The sequence below is a fragment of the Osmerus mordax genome, chromosome 3 (assembly GCF_038355195.1).
Source record: "Osmerus mordax isolate fOsmMor3 chromosome 3, fOsmMor3.pri, whole genome shotgun sequence".
Lineage (NCBI taxonomy): Eukaryota > Metazoa > Chordata > Actinopteri > Osmeriformes > Osmeridae > Osmerus > Osmerus mordax.
The window spans coordinates 3,584,190-3,606,606 of record NC_090052.1 but is presented as its reverse complement, the minus strand read 5'-3'; the positions used below and the strand labels follow the sequence as shown (position 1 = coordinate 3,606,606).

The following is a 22,417-nucleotide window of genomic DNA, read 5'->3' as shown; positions in this document are numbered from 1 at the left end:
GTTTCCATGGTGACCGGTCAGAGTTATTTTTTGGTCATTTCCCCTCCCTCACTTACTACTTCCCAGTCTGAGTCACTCTTTTTTTTAGACCTCGCATTTTTGCTGCGTTTAGCTCTTGTTGGCACATGATCTCTTCCTCTAGAAACTGTTTGAGCTGAGCCCTTCCCTGTCCAGGCCACCACCCCACCCGCCCACTAATGTAAGGGGCCCCTCCCCCTGGCTGTTTTCTCTGAATGAAACCCAGACAGGCTGAATTTACTCCTGAAACAAAACATTGGAAAGAAAACAACTCTGCACTGTTACTAGGCAACTCCAAATGTGAGTCATCACTCTGCCGCGCCCATCAGCTGCAGCCCCCCCGGTCCTTTCTACTATGAAGAGTGCTAAAGAGTTGGGTTGAGACATTCAGGAATTGTACCTGCCTATCTAGCCACCAATTTAGAATAGAACGTCTGCATACAGTATAAATATGTATATTTCTAGGAATTTAAATTCTCTCACCTTTATTGAGAAACTGGAATTATAGTTTGGCCATTGTGTAAGTAGTGCACCACAGAATCTGATGGAGGGCCTTGTGGATGGATGTGGACAGCCCACAGAGGGCCTAAAGATCACATGAACCCCACGTCGTAAGATCACATTTCGGCCCTGGTAGAGAGAAGAATTGAAGATCAACAACTACACCTTCACTGTAGGAGTGGCTTGGGCTGAGGCTTAATACAATGCTTCCCTCTAGTGGACAACACAGTCAAACTCAGGCATGATATTGCACTGTAGCTGCTGACCATGCAGCCTGTGAGATGAAATGGCCGTGACTGTCAGTATCACTCGACTTGCATAATAACAGGATTAATAAAGCACCCTTCCTGGATTAGACCTTTTGACCCCATACTTAACTGCATCATAGCATCTAATCCAGCAAATCCAGCTCTATATCTTTTAATGTCAAAAGTACTTAGTAACTCAACTATAACATTCCTATACTTTGGATTTACATTTACATTTAGTCATTTAGCAGACGCTCTTATCCAGAGCGACTTACAGTAAGTACAGGGACATTCCCCCCGAGGCAAGTAGGGTGAAGTGCCTTGCCCAAGGACACAACGTCAGTTGGCATGACCGGGAATCGAACTGGCAACCTTCGGATTACTAGCCCGATTCCCTCACCGCTCAGCCACCTGACTCCCTAGTTAGCATCCCAGTTAGCATCACATAATGGTGTTCAAATGATTTGGCAGTAACAGAGCCAATTGACAGTGAATGGAGGGGGAGAGGTCAATGACCAACATGAAATTAGACAGATGGAGGGAAAATTCAGGACAACTATAGAACCAGAGAAACCCCCACTTGAACAAAACTAACTTTTCAAGAGTTCTGACCAAGTGAATTGTTGGCGTCTGCAAAACATTCTCTTTACAGAAATTCACTCTGGACTGGGCACATCGACTTTTTTTTCCATTCCCTTTTCCACAGCGAAATTTGTTGAAGCAAGAGAAGCACAAATTTATTGATGTAATTCATGAATACTTCAAAGAAATGTAGACCAACCAGACTTGCTTGCGGGGTCTACTGGCAAATAACATCTCACATGACCATGAGAGAGCAGTCCAGTACCAAGAAGACAATCAAGACAAATCCCTCTTGCATCAACCTGTTGCACTGTCTGAATGAACTGAAAGACCATTCTCTAGCTAGTGCAATAAATCCAATATTACCTTGGCTGTGTGTGTGTGTGTATGTCAATAAACCAATGCTATATGTGAGGATTCGGCCTTTCACTAACATTTTCCATTCTAGCTAATAAACTACTTTGATTAAGAGTTCTGCCATACATTAAAACGGCCCAGTCTATTAGAGCATCATCCCTTTCAAATAATACTAAATGTACATGGCATAGTGAATGTTAGTGAATGATTCAGGGCTCTCAAGTTGTATCAGAAGTTTGGCATGAGATTACCATACTTGCCAAGGTTTGGGTCCTAAAATCCTGGCTGGTACGTGGCATTTAACTCTGTATAACTCGAGACAGCTATCAACTCGGCAGAAAACTAACCCGTATGCCTGCGCCTTGTCCATTAATTGTAGCGGGACAAGTTATCCCTTACTTCTCAGCGTGAGAAATACAAGGTGTTGCGTGACAGCGTGTGAACTGGTTGAAATGCGAAGTCTCACGTCGGATGCGTGAGACTTGAGAGCCCTAATATGTGCAACATAAGGTGCGTACATATCGCACAGTTACTTTATTTTGTTGCTGCATCAAATCTTTTTTTTATTTTGACAAATTAACAGAAGAAACCTTCTTGACCGATAATGGTGTCTAGAACGTTGGATAATTTGATAATAAATGGTTCCCTTACTCTACTGATGTCGGTGTCAGTTGAACACAACACAATTTAAAAATAATTCTAATTCTGAATGGCAGACTTTTGTTGACATTCTCGCAATTAGGACCTGATGTGTGTCCAAAGGGGTTGTTCGTTCACCAGTCCTCTAAGCATCTTGAATCCCAGAATTAATCAGTCGAGATTAATTAAATAGTGGGCTTGTATTCAAAACTCTGTACGATAACTGTCATTGGATGTCCAGTAAACAATTAAATTCGCACAACTAGATAAAATAGTAAAGAGTAGGCTAAATGATGTCAGATCAGAGGCCAAGATCATCTAGAATGTTGTAGGATCGGGGAGGATTGTATAGCTACGGCCTCGTTAGACAATTAACTTACCAATTAGTCTACTAATTGAAGATGAGTGCCAGGTGTTTCCTGAGGTAGCCTAACAAACTGTACAAAATACTACTGCTTCCCATGATCTCGTCCCAGTGTATTGATACAGGAGATGAAACTGAATCTGACAATGAGATACGCTAAAGGTATCCTTCTCTTGCACATTCTTATTGTAACGCTGAGTGCACTAAATCATGTTCAATCCGCACAACATAACCCGCATTCAAACATTCAAAAGGTTACCCATTATAACGGATGGGATGAGGACACTCGTACGAAACAAATCATCAGATTTGACAAATCGAAGACAACTAATACAGGGATTCACAAGATGAAACCACCAAGAAGACTGTTCCAAGAGGCATGGTCAATTCCGACCCCCGGAGACTGTCAAAACGGCCAACACGTGGCTAACGTAATTAGTCATCGCTCAAGAAAGTACAATCGAAAATCTGCATCCTTTGGTGACCAACCGTTCAACCGCGACAATCGAGGTAAGAGGAGTAAGTTTAATTTCTTAGCAATTCTAAAGTGAATCGTAATAGTGGAAACATTGTGCAATTTAATCGAGGTAGATTTGCCGAGACACCTTGGCACGAACGAACATAAATAATACTTTCATTCAGACTCACGTTGGTCTGGCTATATTAAATGTAGTTATTTTATTTATTTTTTTCAGGGACATTGCACAATTAAAAGGTAATAGCACAAGTTTGCAGCAAAATAAACCCAGAGCAGCAAATGCCAATACACATAAAATACATGAGAGCCAATTAAGCCTTTAAACTGACGTTGCGTCTCCCTCTGTAGTGAGAACCTAACGCCATTTCTAAATTCGTTTTGAGAACGTAAAGCCATTTCTAAATTGCCAAGTGAGTTAGTTAAATGAATAAACAACACTTCAGTGTATACATCCAAATTACCGCAAGTCTGTTTTTGTTGTTGTTGTCTTTATTAAGGTAACCATGAAGTCTGGGTGCTAACCAACGACCAGACAAGCCACCCTGAGAAGAGAGGGCTAGGGCTGGAGCCACCTGTGGTGGAGTGTGGAGAAGATTCCATGACCCTGACAGTCAGAGGAGGCAGAGCCTCACTCATGGTAGACAGAGGTGAGATGGAGGAGAATAAGCAGCTGGCCTGTTAGCCAGCGTAGAGATTGTTATCCAACTATCGTGTGTGTGTGATTCTTTGATGTTGATCAAAAGTCTCACTCCACATGACCTTCGGTATATTTCACTCATAGTTTATTCTCTCCTCTCTCTTGCTCCGCCATCTTTGAATCTCGCCATCCCACCACCTTTCGTCCTCTCCCTCCTCCACCTCCTTCTCTCTGGCTCTCTTGCTTTCATCCTCTCGTTCAGCCAACACATCAGGCTTACCTCTCTCCCGGCTGCCTCCTCAGTGTGGTTACTTGGTGAAGACCAACTCGAGGGACCTGAGCTTCGAAGTGCCATACAACGCCTGCCACGTCCAACAAGAGGTTGTTGTTCCCCAATCCCATGTTTCCCCCCTCCAACATAACCACGGTTTTCCCTCCTTTAATGAGCAGTGTATGTGCTGTGAACAGGACGGGAGGCATGTTCTTCCCCTTATCTGGAGGGGCATCCCAGTGGAGATGTCCTGCCCGGTCTCGGAGACCCAAACTCAGTCCCGCACCCGGCCGTCTCCCACCCTGGCCCATGTGGTCCAGTTCCTCAAGTCCTCGGTCTGCTGCGCCTCTCGTGGGTTGACCTTTACCCTCCCTGGACAAGGGGCTACAGCCGAGCTACAAGTCAAGGGTAGGACTGTTTATTCACAGTAGCGTATCAATATTGATCCGTAAATGGGTCAGACCAGGCAGTTTCCGCATTTCAACTGTCGGGTGTGTCAGCTTGGGGTGCTCTCCTTCAGTGAACATGTTGTCATGTTCCCCTGCAGTGAGAGGGGAATGGCTCCCTCTGCTGCCTCTTGCCTGGCAGTGTGGCTACAGTCTCAACAGGCAGCATGGAGGAGAGATATTAGTGTCTGCTAGCTACACCGCCTGTGGTGTCCTAATCAAGGATGTCCAGCACACCCTGGCCCTTCGGATCAGAGAGGAAGTGGTGACCCTGGTCTGTCCTGCTGGTCTCTCAGACGAGGCACCTGCCATCCCGGTTCGCCAACACCCAAACATGGGGCCGTCCAACCCGTCCTCAGAGACATTGGTAGCCAGGGCCCAACCTTTCTACACCCACACCTCCAGCACTCCTCCCCTCCAACCTCGTCCCCACATCTATCACTTCTACCGTCAACATCAAAGGCCCCTCAGTGAGTCCTACTGGGCCTCCTACCCCACCAACGACCTACTCCCGCACCCTAGACCCGCCGTGGGTCCAGCTGGGTCAGAAACTGGTTTTAAGCCGCCCACCACTTCTCCTCCTACCCCTAGTCGAGACTCCTACCCTGAGGCCCACACCACACAGACATCCACCTCCATCCTGCACTCCTTTGCGCCAGTTCATCCCCGGTCCGCTCCCCTCCAGACCTCTGACATGGAGCTTCACCCTTACTATCCCTTTTACCATCACCCCAAAATCCCTGTCCCATTCCCAGAGCCAGACCCAGACCCAGCTGAAGAACCCGGACCTGGAAAACAGACCGTCCCCAGTAAAAGAGCAGTGTGGATCGACCCGCCTGCCCCCATCTCCAGCCCACCTACCTCCCGGACCGTGACCATCTCTTACCCCAACGTGCCTCGGCCCCGCCCCAAGGCGGGTCGGTTTGTCCCTCCGCCTTCCCCCCAGCTCAACCACCCCCCCAGAGCAGACTTGCACAACCCCTTTCGCCCCCTGGGCAAACGGATTGAGGAATCCGCCCCTGCAGACGCGGGCTATGAGTCACGCCCGGGAGGCCGCCTCAGATGGTTGCCATGGTTGCCAGATCCTCGTCTAGCCGGTCCGACCCCCTCCTTTCCCCCCTCCTCTGATCCTCCCCAAATCCTAACTGGAACTTCTCCTCTCCCCTCTCCATCCCAACCCCTTGTCCCTCTATATCACCCCCCTCCTCCTCCCAACTACCTTAATTCCCCTCTCTCCAAATCAGCTACAAGTAACACCCCCCAGCAGGACCAGAACCCTGCGACACCCCCCCCTGCTCCCTCACCTGACCCCCTGCCTCCCCCCTACCCCTACCCCTACATCTACCACCCCTACTACTACCATCACTACTACCATGGCGGTAATCCTTACAGGACACCCCTACCTGATGACATTCTCCCTCCTCCATCTACAACACCGGGGACAACTCCATCTCAGACCCCCGTCCCTACTGTTACCATGGCACCCCGTCACCATTCAGTCTCCCCACGATCTGACTATAAATCCAAAGTGGCGTCCGGTGACTCTCATATTCCTCCAAGGGTTGGTCCTCTACCTGACAAACCTCTCCCCATGGAATCTCTGTTAGCTCCTGATATCCAACCTGATCATCCTCTGTACCCATACTACTACTACTACCACCAGTACTACCAGACCAGAGAACCTACACCTGACCAGGAAGGGGGCAGTACACGGATTCCAGTGCTGGAGCTCTCTAAACCCCCCCTGGATCTTGACCAATCGGTCACCCCTCCCTCAGGTCCGAGCCTTAAAGGCATGTTGTATTCTCAGCCCAGCCCTCCCATGTCTCAACAGCAGCCTGCCAATCTTCACCCAAAGTTCCTAGGCGATGAGAAGGTTACTGGAAAGGCAGGTGAGCCGTGTTGACACAAAGCGAACAATAAACAAACATGTTCTTTGAAGAATTTCATGTTTTTTCTTATTCTCCATCTCGTCTTCTGTTCAGATTTCAGTTCCGTGTCTGACACACAGACTCCCTGTGGTCTTGGCTCCATCTGCAGTGGCCCTGTAGAGACTTACACTGTCAAAGGTGAGGCTCTTAACCACCGATCAATGGCATAACTTGATGCAAGAATACATAGTCACAAAGTGGTGAGGGTCTACTTTTTTCATGAGGATATATGGAATAGACTGGAATACAGCAATACAGCTCAGTGTTGTTTAGTGAATACAGGCCTTGGTGGGTTTAGTATTAATGTGGTGTGGGGAGATGCAGCAGGACATGTGGTGGTAACTCCTGAGGGAGGAAGGCACAGTTCAGAGGAACTGTAGCTTCTCTGCTCAGGCCTCAGCTTAGTATCTGGAGGGAATGTCAACCGTGTGTGTGTGTGTCCAAACCCTCAGGGTGTACAGCAGGACGTCACTTTGTCTTTGTGGTGCCTAGTACCCTGGTGGAGTCCACTGTGACCCCTCCCCTGTCCCTGAAGGCCAGTAACATATCCTGCACCCCCCAGAGGGTGATGTTCACTGACTCCACCTTCTCTGACGTCTACACTGTACCCCTCCATGGCTGTGGAGTCCAGAAATATGTAAGACATTTACCAAGTTAGCTAGCTACCGAACCTAATTCCTGATCCCCTAATTGGCCTAACTCACCAACTTAATGAAGCCATTTCATCTACACTGCTACCTTGCCTAAACTACCAAACCTTGCTAGCTAACTTAGCTAAGCAACTTCACCTTAATAGCAACATCACTAATGAGCTGTTTGTATAAATGGCTGCCTCATGTTTCTAGTTGTTCACTGTATTTAATTGAGCCTACAGTTACAATTATTCATTGTATGACTATTGTAAGTAATTGGATACTTGCATGGTGGATTCTCCACACACAAAGCTAATATATTAAAGATCCCATGGCATGCTGTTTTTGGATGCTTTTATATAGGCCTTAGTGGTCCCCTCATACTGTATCTGAAGTCTCGTTCCCGAAATTCAGCCTTGGTGCAGAATTACAGCCACTACGAGCAGTCACACAATGAGCTTTCCTCAGGATGTGCCGTTTCAGCTTTCATTTTCTCTAAGGCGGAGAAGAATACCCAGGGCTTGGTTTACACCTATCAAAATTTCTAGCCACTGGGGGACCAAAGGCAGGCTAGGGGAACTCGTATTAATGTTAAATAACCTCCTAAATTGAAGTTTTCATGTCATGGGACCTTTAATGCTAATCTGATGGTAAATTAAAATGTTGCCCTCTCGTGCACCTGCTGCTGACGGTTAGGAGGCAGGGCAGACGGTTGTCCACCTGTTGGAGGTCAGAGGTCTCCAGGCTCCGCCTACTGAGGCCGGCGGCACACACCAGGAAGCTCCTGTCAGGTACAGCAACGATCCTTCCTCCCGCACTCTGGTCCACAGGGATCCCCCACCAGAACTGTGTGTGTTTGTGTGTGTTCCAGACTGATGGTGGAGTGTATGGGGTCTCCCGGGTTCCCAGGGAAGATCACCATCAGGAGGATGAGCCCATCTCTGCCTCCTCCAGTCCAGACGCCGAGCAGGGCTAGCTTAAGCTCCATGGCTGTCCAGCTGCGAATAGCCACAGGTACCAAGTCTTTGGTGTTCACCTCAAAGCTCTTTGCGATGGCTGGTTGGACAGACTGGGTAAGCTGGGTTTTGGATCCCAGCCTCATGAGGTTGTCCAGAATTGTCACTGGAGCTCTAACGGTTATAACAATTCCCCCTGGTGATGAATAAAGTTACATTTACATTTAGTCATTTATCAGACGCTCTTATCCAGAGCGACTTACAGTAAGTACAGGGACATTCCCCCCGAGGCAAAGTACTTACCTACTTTACCCTACCATACAATACTCTACCCTACCCCACTCCATACTACCCAACGCTTCCCTTCCCTACAGATGAGCAGTATGACAGCTTCCTCCCAGAGCCCCACCTGCCCCTGGCTCTGCTCCTGGGCCGGCCCCTGTACCTGGAGCTGGTCCTGCTGAACCCCCCCGAGCCTGGCTCTGTGCTGCTCGTCCACCACTGCCTGGCCTACACACACTCTCCTCACACCGGCTGGATGCTCGTCTACGACGGGTGGGTGATCCTACCACAACCCAGATTTAGCTTGGGGTCTGGTCCCAATGGTCGTACCTGTAGGGGGTTAAATATTGGCCACACAACCAAAACTAATTCCCTTAAAGGAAGATGGGAATCTGAACAGTGTATTAACATGAACCAAATTATGCCAATACCAATGGAATTAGTTATTTGACTTTATGGGTTAAATCAGAGCAAGAATGGTCAAAGTAAGGTTAAAATGAAAAACGCATATAATAACATTGAAATCAATTACAAGGCAAACATGTTACAAAATGGTTAACAACCCTTAATCGCTACCATGATTATTGTAAATCAGAGACGGCAAGAGGTGAGCAGAGAGAATGAGTATGAGGACAAGCCAGAGCTGAGGAGGTCTCAGGAGATCAAGGATCCACAGGACAATGCGTTACAATTCCCTTTATACACAAGGACAACCAATCAGACCACTTCTTGATCCTTACTTACCAACATATGACGAGCAATGCTAAAGGAAGTTACACAATGTAATGTGAGAGCCATCAAGTAGAGACCCCGTCCAGCGACTCCAGATTTTAGCATATGAGAGGTGGGGGCAGGGGGACAACCAGCCTTACATACCTACCCTCGTTCTCTTGACTTGAGAGGAAATGCTTGATCTGACATGGTTGGAAGGGTGACAGCTGTGTGGCGAAGCAGACATTTTCAACCTTTCCAGTCGTGGTAGATCGAGTACAACCTGAAGGGATGAGGCACTGTTGAACTAGAACAACCGTTTGACATTTAAGAGTGCCGTAGGCTGTACTGGGAAGTGTACTAAACAGAACTATACTGTTTTGTGTGTGTGTGTGTGTCCCATGTTTAGCTGTCCCAGAGACGGAGCACTCCCGGCCCCTCCCCCAAGCGACACCTGGAGGCTCACAGTCACCGCCTTCCAGGCCCTGTCCACACAGAGACCCCTCTCCCTCCAGACAGGAAGTACTACCCCCCACCCAGAGAACCCCGAGGTGAACACAGTAAACACTAGACTGGTGACCAGACCCCATGGGAGGACCAGTCTAGTGTAGACCCCATGGGAGGACCAGTCTAGTGTAGACCCCATGGGAGGACCAGTCTAGTGTAGACCCCACGGGAGGACCAGTCTAGTGTAGACCCCACGGGAGGACCAGTCTAGTGTAGACCCCACGGGAGGACCAGTCTAGTGTAGACCCCACGGGAGGACCAGTCTAATGTAGACCCCATGGGAGGACCAGTCTAGTGTAGACCCCATGGGAGGACCAGTCTAGTGTAGACCCCATGGGAGGACCAGTTTAGTGTAGACCCCATGGGAGGACCAGTCTAGTGTAGACCCCATGGGAGGACCAGTCTAATGTAGACCCCATGGGAGGACCAGTCTAATGTAGACCCCATGGGAGGACCAGTCTAATGTAGACCCCATGGGAGGACCAGTCTAGTGTAGACCCCACGGGAGGACCAGTCTAATGTAGACCCCATGGGAGGAGCAGTCTAGTGTCGACCCTATAGGATGGCTACTGGGTATATGCAGTGTGATATAACGGTCTCTCTCTGCCCCAGGTCCACTTCCTGTGCTCCACCGATGTGTGTTCCCCCACAGACAGGGACTGCTCTGTGGGCTGCATCGCTGTCAGGTATGTGGAACATGGATTCTTTTAGGTGGCGTTGCAACTGATACTGGAATTTAACACCATTCATTGATAAGCATGTACTGAGTGGAGGAAACCATGTGACCACCTGACTTGTATGGTTATTGCTCTGACTGTTGCATTCTAAGGCCTCTCTGACTTGTATGGTTATTGCTCTGACTGTTCCATTCTAAGGCCTCTCTGACTTGTATGGTTATTGCTCTGACTGTTCCATTCTAAGGCCTCTGACTTGTATGGTTATTGCTCTGACTGTTCCATTCTAAGGCCTCTGACTTGTATGGTTATTGCTCTGACTGTTCCATTCTAAGGCCTCTCTGACTTGTATGGTTATTGCTCTGACTGTTCCATTCTAAGGCCTCTCTGACTTGTATGGTTATTGCTCTGACTGTTCCATTCTGAGGCCTCTCTGACTTGTATGGTTATTGCTCTGACTGTTTCATTCTGAGGCCTCTCTGAAAACTGGATTTCAAGAACCTTCTATATGTCACAGATGGTAAAGGATCTCAAAGTTTGAATAACAAGGATGTAACTTGACCAGGGCCCAGTAATCTCCCTCCGGTTCTGAAATGACATCACCTGGTGATTGAGAATATTTTACTTAGATGTGAAGGACGTAGAAGGCCCGTTACACAAACTGTCAGGATATAGTAAGCTTAGTACCACCTCAGATAAATGCAACAATTACAATAAAATGTGGAATATATAAAACCTTCCACGGTTACCCCACACTACTGAGCATGTTTACTGTCCATCTCTTGAGGCTTAATGTGGTAATGCTGCCGTGTGTAATTTTGTTTTCTAGGACCAAAGCTGCATCGTTGAGCTGAATAAACAATATATTGATGATGTGTTAGTGTTTTTACTGAAATATTCAGTCAAGAAATTAAGCAAGTTGGGGCTAAGAAAAAATAATATTTATTTTGAACAGACTATGCATCAGACTCAGTAGTACAATGCATACAGTAGAAATACCTACAACAGTGCAAAAACAAGTTTTAGAAAATGATATTCTACTCGACACTTGAACTTCCTTTGGTCATTTCAGAGTAGAACCTCTGTCTCATCAGCAGTGAACAGTCTCAGGCCAACAGACCGAGCCAGAGGGGAAACGATAATGGAGGTCAACAACTAAAGCCCCCTACCTGGTGTGACACCGCTTCTGTTCTGAGGGCCACACTTGGGGCTCCAGAGGCCCTTATCAAGTGTTTATTTAGTCAAACGCTCAGTTTAGAGGCCGCTGGCCCAGCGCTTGGCCGTGGTCATTATGGGAATGAGGGAAAGAGATTCTCTGGAACAGAAGCCCTTGGGTTTGGTTTGGGTTCTGTAATGTGAGACTAGGCGTGCGTATGGAAGAGCATACATATCAATATTGAGGACTTATGATGTTTAAAATGTAAGTAGCGTCAGATGGCTGAGCGGTTAGGGAACCGGGCTATTAGTCAGAAGGTTGCCGGTTCGATTCGTGCCGTGCCAAATGACGTTGTGTCCTTGGCCAAGGCACTTCATCCTACTTGCCTCAGGGAATTGTTTCTGTACTTACTGTAAGTCGCTCTGGATAAGAGCATCTGCTAAATGACTAAATGTAAATATAAGTAAGCTAATATTAGCTTGACTTGAATTGACTGCTATTCAAGCGGAGGGTACACAGGTGCTTTTGTTGAACATCCAAAACATATACAATATAAAAGCAGACTCCTAGCCATCTATAACAGTTCACTTGTAACAAACAAATATACCAAAATATATTATACACTGCAGTACCTGTTTGGATCCATTTATATATGCATGCTTCCTGTATAGCAGCATCACAATCTGCATTACATTAGTAACTGGAGAACTGCTTTGTCCTTTTAATCTCCTTCACAAGGATAGAAATGCATACCAGCAATATGGCCTAGGAAAGGAGGGGGTGAAGGAAGGATGTTAGAAACAGGGTTTAGGAGGGGGAGGAGACCAGGAAGTGGTTAATGCCACATTTCATTTCAGGGTCTTAATGCAGGGTGGACACTGGTCACAAAAATGGACGCCACTATAAACACGACCAGAGACGCGTGACAGTCGCAGGTGCAGATACACAACGCAGCCGAGACAATGCCACCAAACCAAGGATACATTTCTATCAAGTTAGTATTTCCCCTTGGGGACAATAAAGTCTAAAGTCTAGTAAGCACTGAAAGATCACCACCACGTTATTCCCACAGTTTCACCTCCAGTCCTTTAATTCAGACTGGAGAAAGAGACAAGCAGGAAGACAGGTATATAAAGCAGACATACTGGAGAGAGAGTGTGTGAGTGCCTGCTTAGCAGCACACCTAGACATCAGCAGACGTGGCCAGTGTCAGAGGGGGGGAGACCACAGGGTCTTGGTGTGGGTCAGGGTGGGTGGTGGAGGGGAGGTTGGTGGAGGTAGACAGGATCATGTAAAAGGGAGAGGAGGGAGGGGGGATTCAGGAGCGCTTGATTTCCTTGCAGAGGTGGGAGCTGTCTAAATGGGACATGCCTATACCAGGAGTACTGTGTGTGTGTGGTTGGATTCTTACCAGCAGAGCTGCTGTACCCAGGAACAGGCCCAAAACCAACGGAGCCTTGTCCTTAAACAGGTCGACGATGGCTGGGGGACAGGCCTTGGGGAGGAGGGTGGAGGGAAGAAGGCGGGGAGGGAAAATGTTAGGTTTCTCGGTTCAGAAGTTGAAAACTATTCTTTTCACCCCCTAGCAGATACAACAGCATGTCCAGGAAGCCCGTTCAAATGATGGCACAGTCTACACTTGATTTCAAATTGCGGATGAGAACAGGGTCGGGGACGACAGGAGAACATCTCACTGTCCCCAAGTGTCTCCGTCCAGAGCAAACTCGACTTAAGTGCAACAACTGCCACTACGAATGAGTCATTCGAAATTGGAGATCCAACATTCAATGACGTTTTCTACAGTGCATTACATTCATACTCACAGGCATAGTGAAGAATTCGGTGAAGCTGTGTTCGGGGCACGTCTTTTTGACCAGAATGTCCAGGGCTCCCACCAATCCACAGCACTGGAACTACGACGTGATGGAGCGGGACAGACAGACAGCATGTGTTACTGAGTTTTCCAACTCTTGAATATGCCAAAACTGCACATATTTCTATTGTATTCTAGATGCCAATCACACTGTACAGGTGATAATGTATACAGGAAGAATATTATTGGAACATTATTCGAATTGTGCTGTGAAGAGTAGGTTTGGAAGTGAAAGACAGAATTTTCGTATGTGTGTGACGGGATGTTTGTTTACCCAGTTATGCATCAGGGTCAGAGTGACCGTCATGCTAGGGTCACCCGTATTCAAATACTTTGCATACACCGTCGCGTAGAACATGGCCATCTGCTCCCCCACCTGGTACAGAGAAGTATTGTTACACACAGCAACGCTCTTCAGAAGGTAGACCAAGCCAATGATGTGGAACTGGTCATCAATACAAAAGTATGTCTCGATTCCATCACATGAAAGACCTGGGGGGTGTTCCATCAACGTCGATTAAGGAAAAGCTAGACTTATCTCGCCAAGTCTCACTTACTTTAGCGAGAGTTCCGTTCCATTAAGGTGGCTTATTTTAGTTCTAGCTACGTAACCAAGGTAACTTATACTTCTGAACTAGCCTGATCCGTGTCAGGCTAAAAGTCAAGCTAAACTAAAATGTGTTGCAAATAATTTCAAACAGGTGGAAACAGAATCTCAAAAGACAGTTCCGTCGAGTAAATTCCTGCGCGCAAACCAATTTAGTCCGTGTTCGGAAACGTAAATTCAGACTTTTTGAAGTGCAGATATTAATGATTTAGCTACATGTTTACTTCATCTCCAAAAAATATATTAATTTAAATAAACAAGTTAAGAAATAATGTCACTTTTGTTTTCAAAAGCCATTGGTTAATTGACATAAAATAAGGACTTAGAAACTAAGCAGAGCGTCTAGACAAGTTACAATCAATTATGGCGTATCCGTTCTTTGACAACCCTGTGGTGGATGAAGGTGCTCAGATTATACAAAGAGCGTTTATCCCACCAGCCCCAAGGGTCTTCAGAGACAGAAGTAATGGTTCCCTGACCAGTATCTGTGGAAGAAGTATAGGTTCAGCAGGCCCAGCATAGTTTATCTAGATAAATGTAATTGTCATTCTTAAAAAAAATAAAAAACATAAATATATATATATGAAATAACACTTTAGCAACTCTTAAGGATGGCAATGAACACATAAGAGCAGCCTACCATCCTTTGTAAAAAGTAATAGAAAGGAGAGTAGACTATAATAGTAGAAAGACTACATAGTCTAGGCCTAGACTGTGTAGTCTGCTGGAATCACACACAAGGAAGCAAACCCACTGTAGCCAAGCCTTGACACTGTTCAGTCTGTCTGCATGTCTTTGCATGTGGGACATTCTTGAACGGGCAACTATGCCAGGAAATATGAAGGGTATACCTTGCTCCAAAGCAGTACCTGAATATTATCATCAGTTTTTCAGGTAATCTTGAAACACAAAGAATCAAGGAGGACTTTCTATTCAATTGTATAAAGTATTTTCATTGTTTAAAGTAGCCTATATGTTGACAAGCCTGTATATTACCTCTCCTCTGGCTTCCCCAATATTAGAGGTGCAATATACTGTACCCATGGGTGTATCCAAAACCATTGGAAGACTCAGGGGGTGACTGCCTGGTGCCCCCATGGTTGAAAGTGTTTCTAAAATGCCCAGAGTGGCAAAAATTAGACCAAGTGCCCTACTGTCTGCCATTCACATTGTGAAATATGCTTGAGTGCACAGGATGCCCCATGCAATAAATGACAGTGTGCCCTCTATAAATGTAAAAAGAGTTCCTTTATAGTATAGAAAATGTGATGTAGTACCCTATAAGGTGCCCTTACAATGGCCTAAATTGGACTGTTCCCATGCCCTTACTTCCAATGGAAAAAGGTGCTGTTATGAAGTGCCCTTTATGCTGCCCCTACATGACAGTGTCCCAAATGTTGCCCTTTCCAAAGAAGACAATTAGATTCTGTGCCAAACAGTCTCCCCTAATGTTCGTAGTAGGGCATGCTTTCCCAAAGTGAGGCTGTGACAACACTTGGCACAGCCACAGTCTGTCACTGTCCAAGCCCCCTCTGGATCTGTGGAGGCAGACTATGTTAATTGGAAATACTCGTAATATAATAATGATAGTCATGCTGAGCAATTTTAAATGACTGTTCTGCCAAACAAAGTGTGCAGTTTGGGTCACCTTCTGATCTAAAAAGTCAGTGCTGGATCTGTGCAATACTAGTCATTTCAGTGAATCCCCATTTAAGTCATGGTTATCTTTCCCTTTTATCTTAAAGCTCAGCATTTAGCCTATCAGTTAATAAATGCGTGTGGCAAAGTTATTTTGAATTAATTTATTAATTTTGTTCAAGATGTGAAGACAAAAACATTATTAGCCCACATCAAGTGCAATTAACCATGGCCTTCTTCAGTGTTTTGAATGTTATCCTACAATTTTCAATTGCTGCCACGTTCTTTTTTGGGCTATTATTCTCAATCTCCTGTTGAGAATATCGACCATAGGCTAGCCTGTCAGAAAGTGTATATATATATATACACATGTTAAGTAGATTTGGTAGGTCTACAATTTACGCATTTTAACGGTCGTAATGGTTTGACAAGTTGTCTCCCTTGCCATGTTAATTGCGGCAACATTGCCCTTTTTAGGGACAAAAAAACCCTCAAAAAATCAATTTACGCTGCTGAAACAACACACCTCTGCTGCTTTACGCTATACTTTTTGCGACATAACTCCTCTTTTCGACGATCGCCTGATCTGGGCTGCACAGTCTAAACTTATTGAGGTCTAGCTTGAATTAGCGTTGCCTGTTAGTGGAACGGAACGTTAGTGGAACGGCTTGAGGCTTAAGTCTAAGTTGACGTTTACCCAAGTGAGACTTATTCGTGTTAGCGCGACTTGCGTTAGCGAAGTTGATGGAACACCCCCCAGAACAAACGAAAGCTTTGATTGCGAGTTGCGTCAATATTAAGCTCCATTGCTGCAATAGTCAACAAAGAAATGCGTTCTGCATCCGTGTTGGGCTGTTTGCTCAACATGACCTCACTGTCTCCTCCCCTCCTCCCCCCACTCCCTCCCTCTCCCTCTCCCTCTCCCTCCCACTCACCTCATCACTCCTTGTGAAGGCGAGTACTCCTGCTGCAATCACTAACCCACATACAATGGACAGAAAGATGGCAAACTGGGAAAGGGGGATAGAGAGAACTTCAGTATTGTGACAGAGAGCCATGGACACACTCTCACGGGTCACCAGACCACTCCAATGTTTCACATGTGGTGAAGAGGTCTGTCATTAACCACTGATCAATTAAAAATAATTCAAGATTACAACTAATGATTGCTTTATTACTTTTATACTGTTTTGAATGTTCTGAATATAATAAACAATGTTTGATCTATACCCTGCTATATTAGCTCATGAGAACATGACCCTTGGTCATATCCAAAAGAGAAGAGATCTATTGTGAGGGTTGTTTTATTATGTTCCATTTTTGTTTTGTTTTGTAGCCTGTTTCTTTTGGTTTTGGTTCAGGTTCTAGTTTTCCACTGTCTAGTATGACGTTTCTATGTCCCGTGTTGTTCTGGCTGTCATTTGGTTGTATTGATTTCACCTGTTAATCGTTAGCGTGCCTATTTAAGTCAGGCCCTTCGTTTGTTTCATTGTGAGGTATTGTTTGTGTTAGCGACATCCTGAGAATATATATATTTGGATTGAATTAGTGTTATAGACCTTTGCCTCGTTTCTTTGACCTTGTATTGTGCCTAGTCCTTTGGATTATTTCTTTGTCCTTTGTGTGAAATAAACACCTTTTACTCTGCGTCTGGGTCCTCTTCCCTTTCTGGGATCTACCTGGGATCTACCTGGGATCTACCTGGGATCTACCTGGGATCTACCTGGGATCTACCTGGGATCTACCTGGGATCGTGACATCTATGAATTATGTTGCTTGTGAGATGCGACTAGGAAATGTCTGTGACACTAGATTGTAGGTCAGAGAACACAATGTTACCAAAGTGTATAATGCCATGCAACTTTGAACAAGGAAAATAGGAGGAAAGTCAAGGCCATTTCTAGGAGCCCTATCTAAAGATTAAACAAAACTATGTAGCACCATGGATGTGGCCTCTTCTCTCTGTGCTTGCGAAGACTATGTTGACCCCCCTGAAGTTTCTAGTGAGAGTAAAACCTCCCATATTGTGATTCTATTTAACTGCCCTTCATTCCTGTATTCTTTGTTCAGTCCTCAGAGATGCTCAACTTCAGACACCTGCACCTTACAGATCTGTAATAAATATTTGGATTTTGTCTTGAACTTGTACTTGGCAACTGACTTCATTGACTTTCACAGCCACGGTAAAAAAATAGACTTCATCACTAGACACACACACAAACATCCATTGTTCTATTGTGAGGGTTTCTAGGAGCCCTCTAAATAATAAACAAAAGCTATTTAGCACCATGAATGCAGCATCTTCTGTCCGTGCTTGCGAACACTATGTTGACCCCCCTGAGAGTAAAACGTCTCATATTGTGATACTATTTAACTGCCATTCATTTCTGTATTCTTTGTCCAGTCCTCTGAGATGCTCAACTTGAGTGTATCAGACACCTGCACCTTACAGATCTGTAAGACCTCCATGTTTACAGTAACAAGTAGACAAGTAGCTAGTAGGTGAAAAGAAAGAAAACTACGCCTGCAGAACTCATGTTTTTTCTGGGGTAAAGCGTCGACGTTTGCAAATGATCGTGTGAAGCCGCTGCGTGGTTGCTCTGGTCTCACCACTGTCAGGGCGCCGCTGCTCCCGCTGCAGGCGCCGCAGACTCCGAACACGGCCACCACCAGTATCACTGCACCCAGGACGATCAGCACAATCACAGCTGGGAGGGAGAGGGGGAGGGAGGGAGAGATGCAGAGGGGGGGAGGGAGAGGTAGAGAGATGGAGAGGGAGAGAGTGAGAGGTAGAGAGAGAGGGGGGAGGGAGGGCAGGAGGGGGGAGAGAGAGAGAGAGGGGAAAAACAAAGCAGGTAGTTTAACAGTCAAAATATATTTAAAGGTCGCTATGAAAGTCGCTACGCTACATTAAGTTCAACTTCCTCTTTGCTGCATTTGATGTCCCCTTCTGATAAGACTGGAGTCCCAGTCACTCACCGATGGCAAACTGCTGTGTGTTGAAGTCAACGTCGAAGAGGCCTTGCGTGTCGGCGCCAAACCGCAGCCACAGACCCAGGCCCAGCATGGCAGCGCCAATCAGCTGCACCGCGGGGAAATAAAACCACTCAGATTCAAGTCTGTGCGTGAGACATGGGTGTGTAAACCTCGCCTCGTTTATTTTCCCAGGTTAACCCTTTCACAGTCCACAAATCAACGACAATTAACAACGCCAGTGGGATAGGGAACCTTATCAATCTATTATTATTATTATTATATGTCAGTTTACAATGTGTTTGATAATGCGTGAGCGTGCTCAAGCCATTAGGGATGAGACACTTTGGATTTTGCAGGTGTCTAGGGTCAAAGAGAGAGAGAGGGAAGTTAGAGATGTTGCCACAAAGCAAAAGCTGTCATTGGAGATCGGTAAGTATGGGGCTTGTGGACAACTTTAGATGAAATAGATGAGCAACTAGAGAGTTTAGGTGAGAGATCCAAACTGTTAGCTGTATCAGCACAGTTGAGATTTAGATGGGTGGTACTAGGGATGAAAATGAGATTGGCGTCTTCAATTTAAGTAAGGACAGGAGAATATTTCCTTTAGAGACTCTCACTAGGAATCTTAGGAGAGTAGTTAAGTTGATGAGGATGGGACTAAAGTCTGGTACAGAGCCACAGTTATAGGGGAAAAGGAGGTTAATGGTAAGACCCTTTTCCATGTAAGATATGATAGGGAAAAGAGACTGTGGTAGTTTGATTTATGGTCGGATTTTCAGGAGGGGTATGTGGAGTTGTGTCAGGTATGTGTCAGTGCTGCAGACACATTGACAGGAAAATTAAGCACATGTTCATAGATAGTGATGATGGGTTGGAGTGCCGGTATCCAGGTAGAGCAGTGGGCTGTAGCACAGGTAGAGTAGTGGGCTGTAGCACACGTAGAGTAGTGGGCTGTAGCACAGGTAAGGCAGTGGGCTGTAGCACAGGTAGAGCAGTGGGCTGTAGCACAGGTAGAGTAGTGGGCTGTAGCACAGGTAGAGCAGTGGGCTGTAGCACAGGTAGGGTAGTGGGGCTGTAGCACAGGTAAGGTAGTGGGGCTGTAGCACAGGTAAGGCAGTGGGCTGTAGCACAGGTAGGGTAGAGGGCTGTAGCACAGGTAGAGCAGTGGGCTGTAGCACAGGTAGAGTAGTGGGCTGTAGCACAGGTAGGGTAGAGGGCTGTAGCACAGGTAGAGTACTGGGCTGTAGCACAGGTAGAGTAGTGGGCTGTGGCACAGGTAGGGTAGAGGGCTGTAGCACAGGTAGAGTACTGGGCTGTAGCACAGGTAGTTTACTTGTTATAGAGTACAAGGGTGAGGACAAAGAGGAGGGGGTTTACGAATGTCCTCTTTTAGACGATTATTTAAATCATGCTCATGAGACATACTCAAGGGTATTTGCAGAACAATGACAACTGTTCTGTTCTAATTTAAGGTATGAAGAGAAAATGAAACAGCAGCAGCACATCCAGTTTGCAGTGAGGTTGTATAGTAAAAGGAAGTTTTCATCAATATGTTTATAGATGACAAGCATTTATTTTTCTCTCTTTTTCAGATAAACATGCCTTCAATTAGCTAAACATTTTCCAGGAGCTTGCTCGACCGCCCTTTTGCGAGGGTTCAGGGAATAATTTTCCGGTATGCTTGCATGTTAGATTGCATGTTAGATTTGAAATAAATACAGCACAGAAATAAATGTGGTGTTTGGAAATATATGTGGTGGCAGGAAATAAAAGTCCCAAAAAATAAATAAATGTAGCATTAGGAAATCAAATAAAAGTCCTGTGAAATAAATAAATGTTGTCTTTCAAAAAATGTCATTTTGAAATAAGTAAATGTATTTATTTATTGATGTAGGTAAATTGATTCAGCTATATAATTATATGATGCTATATTTATTAACATATTTTTTATTATTTCAGGGTTTATTTCATGGCCATATTCATTTATGTATTTATCTATTTATTTATTTACCTATCTATTTATTTATTACATTTTGACTGACACGGCATTCCATATTTTAAAGTTGACATTGCTATTTACGATACACATTAGCATTAAAAAAACTTCGTATACTACGCTACGTCTCACAGGTGAAAAGTGTTTTTCGTGGACAAATGACTACAAACCCCCACTTTCCCCCGCGAAGCGTGTGCGCAGTTTGACAATGAGAAACAAAATTACTGTAGCCTACTTACGGCGAACACGATGTTGAAGATGATGAGAATAACCTTGCACAGCTGTCCGCACAGATCCAGAGCCATGATGTAAATTTAACCCTAGATTTACTCAGAAAAACAGACGGGTAGACGGACTCTTCGCACAAGGTTTCAGCCTGCAATACGGAACAACAAATAGCACAATGTTAAGGCTGTTACTTTACGGTTCATGTAAAGGCATTCCATTTAATGCTTTGTTGACTGGTATGAAACTACAAAGACGGTCATAGATGCTGAAGCGCGATTACAGTCGGTTTTGGCATCACATGAAGTAGCCTATATTGTAAAGCACCAGTCAACATAAGACATTTGAAAAATCGAATTAACATTTTGATAGACTTCACTGTGTCGATCCTAATACTTATTTACCCAGTCGATTACTGAGAAGCAAATTAATGCCATACAAACAGCCTATACCCTAAATGTGTAGTTATCTATGACATAGCTTACCGGCAATGGTCCGCGTTGAAATGCAACACGTTGAACTCCAAACTACCACTGGGATAACAATTTCCAGAATTTCACACTCCGACAGGACAATTATTTGATATAAAAAGCCCAACCCTTTAGATCGACCGGAGCAGTTGATTGGTTCATGGTGTTGAGTGATGGGGAACAACTTCAATGGGAGCAGACGGTCACACCTGCGAAATTAACGGAGTTTGTGCAGAGAACCGATTTTACAGAAACGAAACTTAGGATATTCAAAATGATTTCCATGAAAGCACATTGGACACAAAATCTGAGTTTTGGAAACGTTTATTCAAGACAAAAAACACGGAATTACCCCTGTAATTAGACCTGATAGCCTGTAGTTAACTATTGTTAACATGAAGATTATATTAGAATAGAATAAAAGGATAATTTCCCCCTGGTAGCAGGGATGCATTTATAGTGATAATATTATAATCTAAGAACACATACAACCGAATGCATTAACATAATAATCTGTCTACAAGATCTAATGTTGTTTATTGGGTTACACGTGGTAGCCTACCCTGGCTCTATACGGCACACTGAGATGTGCACAAGAAACCGTGCCATGAGATATATTTATCCTCAACATGGTAAACTGATGGGGCCTAGAAATGACACTCCGCCCGGAATAATGTAGGCCCATTCACCTGTGTGTTTAACTGTTCTATCGAGTGACAGTACTTTGTTCCCCAGCCAGTGGCGAAAATCTGCTATCAATTTTTGGGGCGACAATTATATTAAATTTTCTCAAGAGCAATTCCTGAGGGGGACACCAAAATTACTGCTGTAACACATAGCCTACATTGTAATATGTTAAATGTATATTATTAATATTATTTAAATTTCCTTATGTTTACAGTGATTTATTGGGGGGACAAATCCTATTTTCCCCAGGATGGGGGGGTCGTGTCCCCCCCCGGAATTTCCGCCTATGGCCCCAGCACTCAACACACTGGCTGCAGGATCAGTGGTGGGCTGCTCAGTTGGACGGCCATCCTGATGAAGAAGACGCAGCTATTTAAAGCACTGGTAAAAGGTAGGTGGCCGTGAGGGTCCCAACACTGACTTAAGCAGAGTTGGAAGGCTAGATCTGCAGGATACTTTGTCCGATATTGCCTATTCACGAGTTCAGTAACACACCAGTGATTGAATAAGGATATGCTTTTATTGAAACGGGGCTGGTAGCAGAGCCAAGCCTGA

The 22,417-nt window shown here is 45.3% G+C and overlaps 1 protein-coding gene across 2 annotated transcripts; it reads right to left on the bottom strand.

The window, feature by feature from the left end:
• Positions 1-11,160: 11,160 nt before the first annotated feature.
• On the bottom strand, positions 11,161-21,241 carry LOC136940489 (CD9 antigen-like). Of its 2 annotated transcripts, XM_067232665.1 has the most exons (9): positions 21,191-21,241; positions 20,720-20,856; positions 18,488-18,590; positions 18,119-18,216; positions 16,444-16,518; positions 13,538-13,639; positions 13,214-13,303; positions 12,802-12,885; positions 11,161-12,155 (listed from the first exon to the last, which is right to left on the bottom strand). In XM_067232665.1, the coding sequence occupies exons 2-9, from the start codon at positions 20,783-20,785 to the stop codon at positions 12,084-12,086; spliced, it is 690 nt and encodes a 229-aa protein (XP_067088766.1). In that variant the 5' UTR covers positions 20,786-20,856; positions 21,191-21,241; the 3' UTR covers positions 11,161-12,083. The 2 variants fall into 2 exon arrangements, with proteins under 2 accessions (XP_067088766.1, XP_067088767.1); XM_067232666.1 differs by lacking the exon at positions 16,444-16,518.
• Positions 21,242-22,417: the final 1,176 nt, after the last annotated feature.